The sequence below is a fragment of the Salvelinus alpinus genome, chromosome 26, assembly GCF_045679555.1.
Source record: "Salvelinus alpinus chromosome 26, SLU_Salpinus.1, whole genome shotgun sequence".
Classification (NCBI taxonomy): Eukaryota; Metazoa; Chordata; class Actinopteri; order Salmoniformes; family Salmonidae; genus Salvelinus; species Salvelinus alpinus.
Genome location: NC_092111.1, coordinates 17,337,127 through 17,351,886, shown reverse-complemented (window position 1 = coordinate 17,351,886; position 14,760 = coordinate 17,337,127). Strand labels below are relative to the sequence as shown.

Genomic DNA, 14,760 nt, shown 5'->3' with positions numbered 1-14,760 from the left:
TGGTCTATTTGCATATAGGCCTACTGCAGCTCTGATTGTTCATGCCACACCGGTCTGTGTAGAGTATGGGCTGAGTCATGGGTGTTATTGGAATAGAATCCTACTCCAATGCATTCTGCCTACAACAAAATATCTTGCGTACTTAATTTTGTTTCAGTATGTTGCATTGAAAGTGGCTAATATTGCGTAGATTAGATCACAATTGCCACAGAAAAAAGGGAAACATGGTTGATAATGTTAACAGGGAAAACTCTAGAACAGTGGTCCCCAACCTTTTCTGAGTCAAGATCACTTTCTGAGTCAAAATGCAAGCCGAGATCTACCTCTCAGATTTTATTTTTTACATAATTTCAAAAACCTCTTAAGTATTCCACTCTTTTTTTCAATTTTCGCCTAAAATGACATACCCAAATCTAACTGCCTGTAGCTCAGGACCTTGAAGCAAGGATATGCATATTCTTGGTACCATTTGAAAGGAAAGACTTTGAAGTTTGTGGAATTGTGAAAGGAATGTAGGAGAATATAACACAGTAGATCTGGTAAAAGATAATACAAAGAAAAAAACAAGCCTTCTTTAGAATTGTTTTTTGTACCATCATCTTTGAAATGCAAGAGAAAGGCCGTAATATGTTATTCCGTCCCAGGTGCAATTTAGATTTTGGCCACTAGATGGCAGCAGTGTATGCGCAAAGTTTTTAGACTGATCCAATGAACCATTGCATTCATGTTCAAAACTTTCTATCAAGACTGCCTAAATGTGCCTAATTTGTTTATTAATAACTTTTCATGTTCAAAATTGTGCACTCTCCTCAAACAATAGCATGGTATTATTTCACTGTAATAGACATTTACATTACATTTAAGTCATTTAGCAGACGCTCTTATCCAGAGCGACTTACAAATTGGTGCATTCACCTTATGATATCCAGTGGAACAACCACTTTACAATAGTGCATCTAACTCTTTTAAGGGGGGGGGGGGGGGTTAGAAGGATTACTTTATCCTATCCTAGGTATTCCTTAAAGAGGTGGGGTTTCAGGTGTCTCCGGAAGGTGGTGATTGACTCCGCTGACCTGGCGTCGTGAGGGAGTTTGTTCCACCATTGGGGTGCCAGAGCAGCGAACAGTTTTGACTGGGCTGAGCGGGAACTGTACTTCCTCAGAGGTAGGGAGGCGAGCAGGCCAGAGGTGGATGAACGCAGTGCCCTTGTTTGGGTGTAGGGCCTGATCAGAGCCTGAAGGTACGGGGGTGCCGTTCCCCTCACAGCTCCGTAGGCAAGCACCATGGTCTTGTAGCGGATGCGAGCTTCAACTGGAAGCCAGTGGAGAGAGCGGAGGAGCGGGGTGACGTGAGAGAACTTGGGAAAGTTGAACACCAGACGGGCTGCGGCGTTCTGGATGAGTTGTAGGGGTTTAATGGCACAGGCAGGGAGCCCAGCCAACAGCGAGTTGCAGTAATCCAGACGGGAGATGACAAGTGCCTGGATTAGGACCTGCGCCGCTTCCTGCGTGAGGCAGGGTCGTACTCTGCGAATGTTGTAGAGCATGAACCTACAGGAACGGGTCACCGCCTTGATGTTAGTTGAGAACGACAGGGTGTTGTCCAGGATCACGCCAAGGTTCTTAGCACTCTGGGAGGAGGACACAATGGAGTTGTCAACCGTGATGGCGAGATCATGGAACGGGCAGTCCTTCCCCGGGAGGAAGAGCAGCTCCGTCTTGCCGAGGTTCAGCTTGAGGTGGTGATCCGTCATCCACACTGATATGTCTGCCAGACATGCAGAGATGCGATTCACCACCTGGTTATCAGAGGGGGGAAAGGAGAAGATTAATTGTGTGTCGTCTGCATAGCAATGATAGGAGAGACCATGTGAGGATATGACAGAGCCAAGTGACTTGGTGTATAGCGAGAATAGGAGAGGGCCTAGAACAGAGCCCTGGGGGACACCAGTGGTGAGAGCACGTGGTGCGGAGACAGATTCTCGCCACGCCACCTGGTAGGAGCGACCTGTCAGGTAGGACGCAATCCAAGCGTGGGCCGCGCCGGAGATGCCCAGCTCGGAGAGGGTGGAGAGGAGGATCTGATGGTTCACAGTATCAAAGGCAGCCGATAGGTCTAGAAGGATGAGAGCAGAGGAGAGAGAGTTAGCTTTAGCAGTGCGTATAGCTACTGTAAGTTGGACAGTGCAGTTAGATAAACAAGAATTTAATAAGCTTTCTGACAATATCAGATATGTCTGTGTCCTGGCAGGTTTTCTTGTTACTTACAACCTCATGCTAATCACATTAGCCTACGTTAGCTCAACCGTCCTGCGGAAGGGACACCGATCCCGAATAAGTTTTAACCAACTAAAAACAGGAGCATAATTACAAAGAACATTTAGACTGCAAACTGACTGCAAGAAGCCCAAACAGATATAATATTTGACTAAAACATAATAATTTCAAACCTTGCTTGCATTTGTAAATGACCACGTGTCTCTCTATTATGCGTGGGAATACTTGCTAACAATACAATTACTTGGAGCTGATTTCCTTGCGTTTTTACAGTACGGGGTGGGGGGGGGCTCAGAAGTTGGGGTGCCAAATAAAACCATCCTTGGTTGGGAACCCTGCCCTAGACCAACACAACATCTAACTTCCTACTGTAGATTTAGATTTACAGTACACCAACTAACCACTCCCTAAATTAAAGCTCTTGACCAGCGCTAGACAGACCTACTACTAACTAGACGATAGACCAACTCGATTTTAGATCTAAACCAGTTATACCAATTATACATCTAACTAGACCAAAGATCTAAGATGACTAACGCAAGCTTACATTTTCTTAAAGGACATTCACATTTTTCAGTTCTATTTGTAGGCTACCAAACTATAATTTAAAGCCGGAGTGAACAAGCATTTGCTTCTAAGCAGTTCAAATATTAGTGCTTGGAGAACATACTGATTTAAAAAGGCCTGGTCTATAGCCCAATAGGTTGATCCGGCCCTGCCAGAACCCATAATCTTTCCTCTGTGTTTTAATTATTTAATTATCTGTCACGAGATACTACCCACCTATCCACATTACAATGACTCTTACCTGCCCCATATGCTGTCCCACAACCAATCGAGAACAGAAGTGAGTAGAAGTGAGTTAGAAGTGAGAGAGGTGAACAAGTTTTTCAAGTTCTCTGTCAGCAACGTGGTCTCAGGGCAATTTGTATTATTCTGTACGTAAATATGTGACCTGGGTATGGTAGTAGGTGGCAGGCATACTGGGTTGAGTGTGTCAAGTTGTTCATGCTTAACAGTTTCCCATATGTATCAAGAATGATCCAACTTGACACAACTGTGGAAAGCATTGGAGTCAACATGGGCCAGCATCCCTGTGGAAATGGTTTAACCCCTTGTAGAGTCCATGCCCCAACGAATTGAGGCTGTTCTGATGGCAAAAGGGGTACAATCAGTGCACGTTATGTTAGGTTACATTATGAATGGAATAGCTGTCATACAGTATCATACGAATTGGATGATGTACCTCAAATCAAAGAAAAGTTTATTGGTCGCATACACAAATCAAAATCATATCAAATGTATTTATAAAGACCTTTTTACATCAGCAGATGTTAAAAAGTGCTTATACAGAAACCCAGCCTAAAACCCCAAACAGCAAGCAATGCAGATGTAGCAGCACAATAGAAAGGCAGGAACCTAGGAAGAAACCTAGAGAGGAACCAGGCTCTATTTAGACTCTATTTAGGAGATGTTATTGCCGGAAAAATGCTTGTTTTCCTAGCTCCAATAGTTCAGTAATATCTAACAATTCACAAAAATACACACAAATCTATAGTCAAATAATGGAATTCAGAAATATACAAATATTAGGACAAGCAATGTCAGAGTCCGGAGTATAAATATACAGTACCAGTCAAAAGTCTGGACACACCTACTCATTTTCTACATTGTAGAGTAATAGTGAAGACATCAAAACTATGAAATAACACACATGGAATCTTGTAGCAACCATAAAAGTGTTTAACAAAAAAACAAAATATAATTTATATTTGAGATTCTTCAAAGTAGCCACCCTTCGCCTTGATGATAGCTTTGCACACTCTTGGCATTCTCTCAACCAGCTTCATGAAGAATGCTTTTCCAACAGTCTTGAAGGAGTTCTCACATATGCTGAGCACTTGTTGGATGCTTCAGGGGCATTTTGGCAAACTCCAAGCGGGCTGTCATGTGCCTTTTACTGAGGAGTGGCTTCCGTCTGGCCACTACCGTAAATGCCATAATGGTGGAGTGCTGCAGAGATGGTTGTCCTTCTGGAAGGTTCTCCCATCTCCACAGAGGAGCTCTCATCGGGTTCTTGGTCACCTCCCTGACAATGCCCTTCTCCCCCGATTGCTCAGTTTGGCCGGGGGCGGCCAGCTCCAGCAAGAGACTTGGTGGTTCCAAACTTCTTCCATTTAAGATTGATGGAGGCCACTGTGCTCTTGGGGATCTTCAATGCTGGTACCCTTCCTCAGATCTGTGCCTCGACACAATTCTGTCTACGGACAATTCCTTCGACCTCATGGCTTGGTTTTTGCTTTGACATGCACTGTCAACTGTAGGACCTTATATAGACAGGTGTGTGCCTTCCAAATCATGTCCAATCAATTGACTTTACCACAGGTGGACTCCAATCAAGTTGTAGAAACATCTCAAGGATGCTCAATGGAAACAGGATGCACCTGAGCTCAATTTCGAGTCTCAGAGCAAAGGTTCTGAATACTTATGTAAAAAAGGTACTTCTGTTTTTTTTATGGGGTATTGTGTGTAGTTTGCTGAGGATTTTTATTTTTTAAATCAAATTTAGAATAAGTTAATCCATTTTAGAATAAAACCCTTTTTTGCTTCATAATTATTGGGTATTGTGTGTAGATTGATGAATATATATATTTTTAATCCATTTTAGAATAAGGCTGTAACGTAACAAAATGTGGGAAAAAGTCAAGGGGTCTGAATACTTTTCACTGTATATCTGACATGGTACATGTGTCTTCTTTTTGTGAAGCCCATAACTATGTGTGTGAGGTGTATACTTTTGTTTCAAAGTACATTTGTTTAAGACCGGCAAGAAACAATCCTGATTAGGCCCACTCCAGTATATGGTTTTACATTTAGTATAAGGTTTAGGGGAAGGGTTAGGTAAAATGCTACAATTGTCCCCAATGCGATTCGAATACGCAACTTTTAAATTACTAAACAGTCCCGTATTACGCCCACCAATCTTCCCTGACCAACCTCTCAAAAAACCTCTCTACTTTCGTTTATGTCTAAAGGAACTAGACCTGTAGTTGGTATATGTCTTGAAGGTGCTCAGAAATATGTAAAGTATGGCTCTCAGGCCAGGCTTTTGTCAGGCAGCCCTGCAATGCATCAGTAGAGGGCACTGTGCAGCTACAGACTGTTCCCCCCGAATGTTCATCCCATGCTGCTGCCAGCAGATGCTAACCAAAGCCCCACTCAACTGCCCCCTGCCACATCCTCTCAGTCAGGGACTTTTCTAAGTAATTTGAACCTGTGCTTGTGATGTGGTTTATAAGCTGTTATGTCACACCAAACTGGTGTCACTTTACATAAGCCTGCAATGTACACTCAATAAGGACACATGACACAGTTGACTTCATAAAAAAAAGAAGACCCCTGTACCATGTCAGATATAGAGTTGAAATGTTTCGCAATAACAACAAAGGAGAATTATGGGGATTATGACATTCACTATAGTATGCCTTGAGATATGTGACACAAAGCTTTATGAATTGCATTGTAGCCTCCTAAGTAGCATGTTAAAGCAGAACTGTTATTGTTATTGTGTAGCCTGTGTTGACATAAGAGGACATGACAACAAAATTGCCTGTCATCTATAATGCCCATTATAAGTGCATTTATAATGTCTTACGGCAGTGTTCTAAATGTTTATGACTTCCTATGATGGATGTTACAATGTAGTGGTAATTAGCAGTTATAATGTAGAGGTTATAATGGTTGTATGCTTGAATGCATACACAAGGGGGGCTATAGTAAAGTTTTACCAAATATAATTTTCAAAAAAATTCCCAGAATGCATTATACTCATCATTGCTGCCTATATCAATTGGCCCTACTCTCCTCACTTGATGTATTACCTAGTGGTGGCTTATGTTCTGATGAGATTATCGTAATGGTTATAAAGTATGATAAGGTACTGGGGTTGCATTGACCTGGTGAATGGGTTTATACTATGTGTTGTGTATCACCTCAGACTCAATACTAAATGTTTGTAGTTTATTTAGGTTGATTTTACTAATATATCCATTTGTCCATCATGGCTAATCTTCCTGGATTCATAGCCCACTCAAACATACAATACAATACAATTCAATACAATACACAAACGTAAGAGGAATAAATATATTGGCAATATAACACACCCCCTAGGGCCTTATTGCTTAAATAAACTATAGTATATAGCAGAGGTCTCCAAACATTTCTAGCATGAGAGATACTTAAAAAAAAAAAAAGAGGAATTTTAATTATGAGATTTCTGTTGTTTGAATTTGGTGCCCTGCACTTTCACTGGCTGTTGTCATATCGAGTTAAACTCAGACTTGGACCATACACCCACTCCACTGAGTAGCAGGCTAGTGATGGCTTTGCAACACTTGCAGTTAGCCACTGATTCTTTCCAAACCACTCATTGTTGAATTTGCAATTTCCAACTTGTTGTGTAATATTTATGTCCAATGGCCAATGAGCACCGATACATTTTATCTATAATTTCTCTTCATATGACAAGGATTGAAAAGGATTTGCCAGTAGATTGTCGACTTGATTCATGATGATGACTGCTTGTCTAGCTTGCTAGCTAAGATTTTGAAAGTATGATGTTGACATGATCAGTCCATTCAAAGCTACGGTATATATAACGTGATTTAACGTCATTTTATCTGTGGCCAATGACCCTTCTTGGATGGGCACTTCTAATGTAACTGTATGGCAGCACCCAAGGGGCTTGAATTTTCGAGCTCTCCCCGTAGATATTTTAGTGACGTAGTGTCCCCATGACTGACAGAACATTGAGCCAATCACGGCGCAACTAGAGAACTTTACTTTACTCTACGCTCCGTATTTTCCATTGGCTGCCCCACCACCACAGAAAGCACTGAGCTAAGTTTAAACGCCTGCATTTTGGAGTTGCCTTACTCAATGTTTGTATGTGGCTTTATTAACTCAAAGATTTGTATTTATTTTGTACATTGTTTGCAAACTGATATGTGACACGTATTAATGCCAAAATAACATGCAAAACAGGCAACCAAAAATTAAATAAAAAATATATATACTAATTCATATATTTTTGGACCATTCATTATGTTTGTGGGACTCAAAACAGGTGTGGCTCTGTCCGACCCGCCCTGAATGATGGGTCACCACTACAAATAACAGATGATATTGAGTGCCCTTTGCATTCAAAGCCGTAGTAGTGAACACAGGCCTAGCTTCTGCATATTTTTCTGAAAGGAAAGTACAAGAGCTCAAGGGCATTGTATGAATCAACACAGTCTGTGATTAACCCAAGGTAAATCGGCACTCCTTCTCTAAGACACTGGAAATAAATGGCCCCAGGTAACATGCAGACGTCATATAGAAATGTTTGTGGAGAAATTCCACCATTAATAACTAAAGAATTCTGACCTAATATTACCAAATGCAACATTTATGAATAAAAGGCCATAACAGTATAAATGAATATTAAATGTATAGTTATACACAGACAGACAGACAGACAGACAGACAGACAGACAGACAGACAGACAGACAGACAGACAGACAGACAGACAGACAGACAGACAGACAGACAGACAGACAGACAGACAGACAGACAGATATATATATACACAGTACCAGTCAAAAGTTTGGACACCTACTCATTCCAGGGTTTTTCATTATTTTGACGATTTTCTAAATTGTAGAATAATAGTGAAGATATCAAAACGATGAAATAACACATATGGCAGCCCCATTAAATAGTACCCGCAAAACACCGGTCTCAACGTAAACAGTGAAGAGGCAACTCCTGGATGCTGGCCTTCTATGCAGTGTTGCAAAGAAAATGCCATATCTCCGACTGGCCAATAAAAAGAAAAGATTAAGATGGGCAAAAGAACACAGACACTGGACAGAGGAACTCTGCCTAGAATGCCAGCATCCCGGAGTCGCCTCTTCACTGTTGACGTTGAGACTGGTGTTTTGCGGGGTACTATTTAATGAAGCTGCCAGTTGAGGACTTGTGAGGCGTTTGTTTCTCAAACTAGACACTCTAATGTACTTGTCCTCTTGCTCAGTTGTGCACCTGGGCCTCCCACTCCTCTTTCTATTCTGTTAGAACCAGTTTGCGTTGTTCTGTGAAGGGAGTAGTACACAACGTTATACGAGATCATCAGTTTCTTGACAATTTCTCGCATGGAATAGCCTTTATATCGCAGAACAACAATAGACTGACGAGTTTCAGAAGAAAGTCCTTTGTTTCTGGCCATTTTGAGCCTGTAATCGAACCCACAAATGCTGATGCTCCAGATACTCAACTAGTCTAAAGAAGGCCAGTTTTATTGCTTCTTTAATAGGACAACGTTTTCAGCTGTGCTAACATAATTGCAAAAGGGTTTTCTAACGATCAATTAGCCTTTTAAAATGATAAACTTGGATTAGCTAACACAACTTGCCATTGGAACACAGGAGTGATGGTTGCTGATAATGGGCCTCTGTACGCCTATGTAGATATTCCATTACAAATCAGCCGTACAATAGTCATTTACAACATTAACAATGTCTACACTGTATTTCGGATCAATTTGAAGTTATTTTCATGGACAAAAAAATTGCATTTCCTTCAAAACAAAGACATTTATAAGTGACCCAAAACTTTTGAATGGTAGTGTATATACAGTTGAAGTCGGAAGTTTACATACACATTAGCTAAATACAAACTCACAATTTCTGACATTTAATCCTAGTACAAATTCCCTGTCTTAGGTCAGTTAGGATCACCACTTTATTTTAAGAATGTGAAATGTCAGAATAATAGTAGAGAGAATGATTTATTTCAGATTTTATTTATTTTATCACATTCCCAGTGGGTCAGACGTTTACATACACTCAATTAGTATTTGGTAGCATTGCCTTTAAATTGTTTAACTTGGGTCAAACGTTTTGGGTAGCCTTCCACAAGCTTCCCACAATAAGTTGGGTGAATTTTGGCCCATTCCTCCTGACAGAGCTGGTGTAACTGAGTCAGGTTTGTAGGCCTCCTTGCTCGCACACGCTTTTTCAGTTCTGCCCACAAATTGTCTATAGGATTGAGGTCAGGGCCACTCCAATACCTTGACTTTGTTGTCCTTAAGGCAGAAGTTGCAATTTACTAGGGAGTCAGGGGTACGGGTATTTTTTTTCTTTATTTTAACCTTTATTTAACTAGGTAAGTCAATTAAGAACTAATTCTTATTTACAATGACGGCCTACCCCAACCAAACACTAACAACGCTGGACAAATTGTGCTCCGCCATATGGGACTCCCAATCACAGCCGGTTGTAATACAGCCTGGAATCGAACCAGGGTCTGTAATGACGCCTCTAGTACTAAGATGCTGTGCCTTAGACCGCTGCGCCACTCGGGAGCCATGTATTTGACCAACTCCATTACTATTAAACAAATTCATTATGATTTCAAAATCTTCCTGAATTAACTGAGTTAAGTTTAACTGATCCCAAACCTGCCACTGAGTGCCCTTATTTGTTATACCAAGGGAAAATCCTTGAAACAACTAAATGCTTCAGGGATGGCAATCTTACCACCCGGGAGTGGTGGGAAAAGTACTTAATTGTCATACATGAGTAAAAATAAAGATACCTTAATACAAAATGACTCAAGTAAAAGTGAATGTCCCACAGTAAAATACTACTTCAGTAAATGTACTAAAGTACAGTGGTGGAAAAAGTAATCAATTGTCATACTTGAGTAAAAATATAAAAAGTAAATACTATGTGTCTTCATCAAATTCCGTATATTACACAAACCAGACAGCACGATGTTCTTGTGTTTTAAATATACGGATAGCCAGGGGCAAACTCCACCACTCAGACATATTTTACAAACGCAGTATTTGTGGTTAGTGAGTCCACCAGATCAGAGGCAGTAGTGATGACAATGCGTTGTGTGTGAATTGGACCATATTTCTCTCCAGCCTGAGCATTTGAAATGTAACAAGTACTTTTATGTGTCAGGGGAAATATATGGGATTAAAAAGTACATATTTTCTTTAAGAATGTGGTGGAGTAAAAGTACAAATTGTCAAAAATATGAATAGTAAAGTGAAAACGACTTAGTAGTACTTAAAATTATTTTTACTTAGTTACTTTACACCACAGCCATCCGGTGATCAAACCATGCCTCCACAGACCTATGGGGTCAAGCTAATCCTAGCACTTTCTTCTCTCCTCAGGTGCCATACTCAGCAGCCATGAAGTTCTCCCTTGCCGCCCTAGTTGTCGTGCTCGCTCTGGCACACTTTAAGTGAAAAATCTTCATAAGTGAAAGGAACACTCTGTCGTTAGTTTCTCCCCTGTGGTAGCACTCAGAATTAAATACACAATCATAGCTGAAACAAAAACACGTACACACACACACAGTCTCATAGATTGCATTCTGTATGGAGATTATGTGGATCTATAACTATATTTCATATATGTGCACGATACACTGAGTGTACAAAACATTAAGAACACCTGCTCTTTCCCTCACATAGACTGACTAGGTGAATCCAGGCGAAAGCTATGATCCCTTATTGATGTCACTTGTTAAATCCACTTCAATCAGTGTAGATGAAGGGGAGGAGACAGGTTAAATAAGGATGTTTAAACCTTGAGACAATTAAGACGTGGATTGTGTATGTGTGCCATTCGGAGGGTGAAAATATTTAAGTCCATTTGAACGGGATATGGTAGAAGGTGCCAGGAGCACCGGTTTGTGTCAAGAACTGCAATGCTGCTGGGTTTTCACGCTCAACAGTTTCCCGTGTGTATCAAGAATGGTCCACCACCCAAAGAAAATCCTGCCAACTTGACACAACTGTGGGAAGCATTGGAGTCAACATGGGCCAGCATCCATCCCTGTGGAATGCTTCGACACTTTGTAGAGTCCATGCCCGATAAATCTGGGCTGTTCTGAGGGCAAAAGGGTTTCCTAATGTTTGCTATACTCAGCGTATAATACAACAATACTGAGAGATATGCAAGATATAGGAATCTTATATTGCAGAGTTGGTGGATTTATTTATAACTCATGTATTTTAAATGACTGTATGTAGAGAGGGTCTTGTATGTGTTGTTGTATGCTGTATGGGCATAAACGGTTTGAGTACAATGTTGGAATATGTTAATGAAGTTATCCTCTGGCTACCCATAGGAAGCCAAGCAGCACAGTCCCCCGAGGTTGAGACGCTGGCACAGTATTTCCAGGATCTGTCAGCTCAGCTGACCTCCACCACTCAGGAGCTAGTGCAGAAGATCCAGTCAGAGTGAGTGACATTTTTTAAACTATTAACTGTGAAACAAACACAACACATCTTCATTCTTTTGCATAATTTACAATAAACAGCAGTCAAAAATAATGCTGTAGAATGGATGCTTCGCAACAATCATATACATTCCAAAATTAGATTTAAAAAATGCTAATGACCTGCAAAAGCTTTAACAGGTAATGTGTTTTGAACTTATTTTCAAATAATATTTTTGGCACTCTCCTTTGTCAATATTCAGACCACTAACCACCAGTTTCCTTCCATAACAGGACGTTCGTAGAGGATGGAAAGGCCCAGCTGCAGCAGATCCAGGCCCAGCTGAAGCCCCTGGCTGAGAACATGCAGGCCCAGCTTAAGCCTCTGGTCGACAACTTCCAGGCTCAGATGGAAGACCTCTTACGCAAGCTGATGGACCAGACCAAGTCCCTCGGCCAATAAAGCAGTTATTTTTCAATAACCTTATCACCTCGGACCGAATCAACAGCTCCATGGGCTTACAATCAGCCAAAACCAATCCACCAAGAGTTGGAACCAGACAAGCTTTCAACCCTCTGCTTAAGTCAATCAATCAATCAATCAAATGTATTTATAAAGCCCTTCTTACATCAGCTGATGTCACAAAGTGCTGTACAGAAACCCAGCCTAAAACCCCAAACAGCAAGCAATGCAGGTGTAGAAGCACGGTGGCTAGGATAAACTCCCTAGAAAGTCTTCTGTATTTGTGCCAAGACGAATATTGTTGACATGCAAAGACAGACAGTAGTAATCCAGAACATCATTACAACTTGGAAACTGGTTCTGTGGTCTCTATTGTAATTTGTAGTCTATTCATTTTCACTGAAATTAGTTTCCAGTCATAAATCACTTCACATATTTGTTTGGTGTACGATTATTGAAAATCTGTTTAATTCCTCAATTTAGGAATTCTCGTTTCAATAACCCATTTTATTCCATCACAGGTCATACACTACCAACCCATTCCCTCAATTAAAACATCAATACACTCCCCTCCGTATTTATTTGGACAGTGAAACTAAAATGTGTACTTTTGGCTCTTCTACAGCATTTTGTATTTTATAGCAAATGTTTCATATGAGGTGACAGTACAACATGTCACCTTTCATCTGAGGGTACTTTCATACATATCGTTTTTACCGTTTTTAAATAAAAGCAGTGGAGAACCGGGTTGTCGCTACATGGTATACAGCTACATATCAGGAATAAAGGTAAGACCCAGGTGCAGACTGTCGAGGTAACAATGTTTGTTGTTGCAACAGGGGCAGGCAAAGACAGGTCAAGGCGGGCAGGGGTCGAAGATCCAGGGTAAAGCAAAGGTACAGTATGGCAGGCGGACTCAGGGTCAGGGACAGGCAGAGTTCAGTAATCCAGAGGTGGAGCAACAGTACAGGACGGCAGGCAAACTCAGGGTCAGGGACAGGCAGAAAGGTCAGGCGGGCAGTACAGGGTGAGGATAAGCAGAGGTCAAAAACCAGGAAGATGAGGAAAGAGAGGCTGGGAAACGATAGGAGCTGACAGGAAACTGCTGGTTAGCTTGAACGAACAAGACGAACTGGCAACAAACAGACAGAGAACACAGGTATAAAAACACAGGGGATAATTGGAAAGAGGGGCGACACCTGGAGGGGGGTGGAGACAAGCGCAAGGACAGGTGAAACAGATCAGGGCGTGACACTACATATGGAAGTGACACCTACATTGCATAAATTGTCTTTTATTTTTGTTGTTTCGGGCAGAATCTTTGAATTTTAATTACGCATAAACCTAAGAAGTGTCCTAACCTTTACCTAATTATTTTAACCTGCTATGTTAATTATCATAACCTGCTGTGTAAGTTCTCCTAACCTATGAAAAGTACATTCTGTTCGTAGCTGTATACCATCTAGTCCTCACCGCAAACCATGACGAAAGTAACGCGGTGCGGAAGTAACACACCCATTTTCTCAAATAACACAGAAGCTAGAATGACGTAATGACACACGCATGTGCCTAATGAGGAAGACAACCTCCCAGCAAAAAAATCGGTACGCTTGCAACAACATTTCAACCAGTTATATACACAAGTTGTTTTGAACAAGGGAAAGTAAAAAAAGAAAGACTTGTTTTTTGTAGAATTGTGTTTTTTTTATTTTTTTCCTGTTCCAGACATCAAATCAAATTTTATTGGTCACATACACATGGTTAGCAGATGTTAATGTGAGTGTAGCGAAATACTTGTGCTTCTAGTTCCAACAGTGCAGTAATATCTAACAAGTAATATCTAACAATTCCCAACAACTACCTACTACACACAAATTTAACAAGTAATCTAACAATTCCCCACCAACTACCTAATACGCACAAATCTAAAGTGGTGAATATATGGATGAGCGATGGCCAAGTGGCATAGGCATGGTGCAGTAGATGGTATAAAATACAGTATATACAGTGGGGAGAACAAGTATTTGATACACTGCCGATTTTGCATGTTTTCCTACTTACAAAGCATGTAGAGGTCTGTAATTTTTATCATAGGTACACTTCAACTGTGAGAGACGGAATCTAAAACAAAAATCCAGAAAATCACATTGTATGATTTTTAAGTAATTAATTAGCATTTTATTGCATGACACAAGTATTTGATAACCTACCAACCAGTAAGAATTCCGGCTCTCACAGACCTGTTAGTTTTTCTTTAAGAAACCCTCCTGTGCTCCACTCATTACCTGTATTAACTGCACCTGTTTGAACTCGTTACCTGTATAAAAGACACCTGTCCACACACTCAATCAAACAGACTCTAATCTCTCTACAATGGCCAAGACCAGAGAGCTGTGTAAGGACATCAGGGATAAAATTGTAGACAAGGCTGGGATGGGCTACAGGACAATAGGCAAGCAGCTTGGTGAGAAGGCAACAACTGTTGGCGCAATTATTAGAAAATGGAAGAAGTTCAAGATGACGGTCAATCACCCTCAGTCTGGGGCTCCATGCAAGATCTCACCTCGTGGGGCATCAATGATCATGAGGAAGGTGAGGGATCAGCCCAGAACTACACGGCAGGACCTGGTCAATGACCTTAAGAGAGCTGGGACCACAGTCTCAAAGAAAACCATTAGTAACACACTACGCCGTCATGGATTAAAATCCTGCAGCGCACGCAAGGTCCCCCTGCT

General features: G+C 41.1%; 1 protein-coding gene across 1 annotated transcript; it reads left to right on the top strand.

Annotated features, from left to right (window-relative positions):
* Positions 1-10,528: 10,528 nt before the first annotated feature.
* Positions 10,529-12,083, top strand: LOC139554306 (type-4 ice-structuring protein-like). The gene is made up of 3 exons (XM_071367071.1): positions 10,529-10,581; positions 11,477-11,584; positions 11,857-12,083. Exons 1-3 carry the CDS (start codon positions 10,529-10,531, stop codon positions 12,023-12,025), a joined length of 330 nt encoding a protein of 109 aa, XP_071223172.1. The 3' UTR covers positions 12,026-12,083.
* The last annotated feature ends 2,677 nt before the right edge of the window (positions 12,084-14,760 follow it).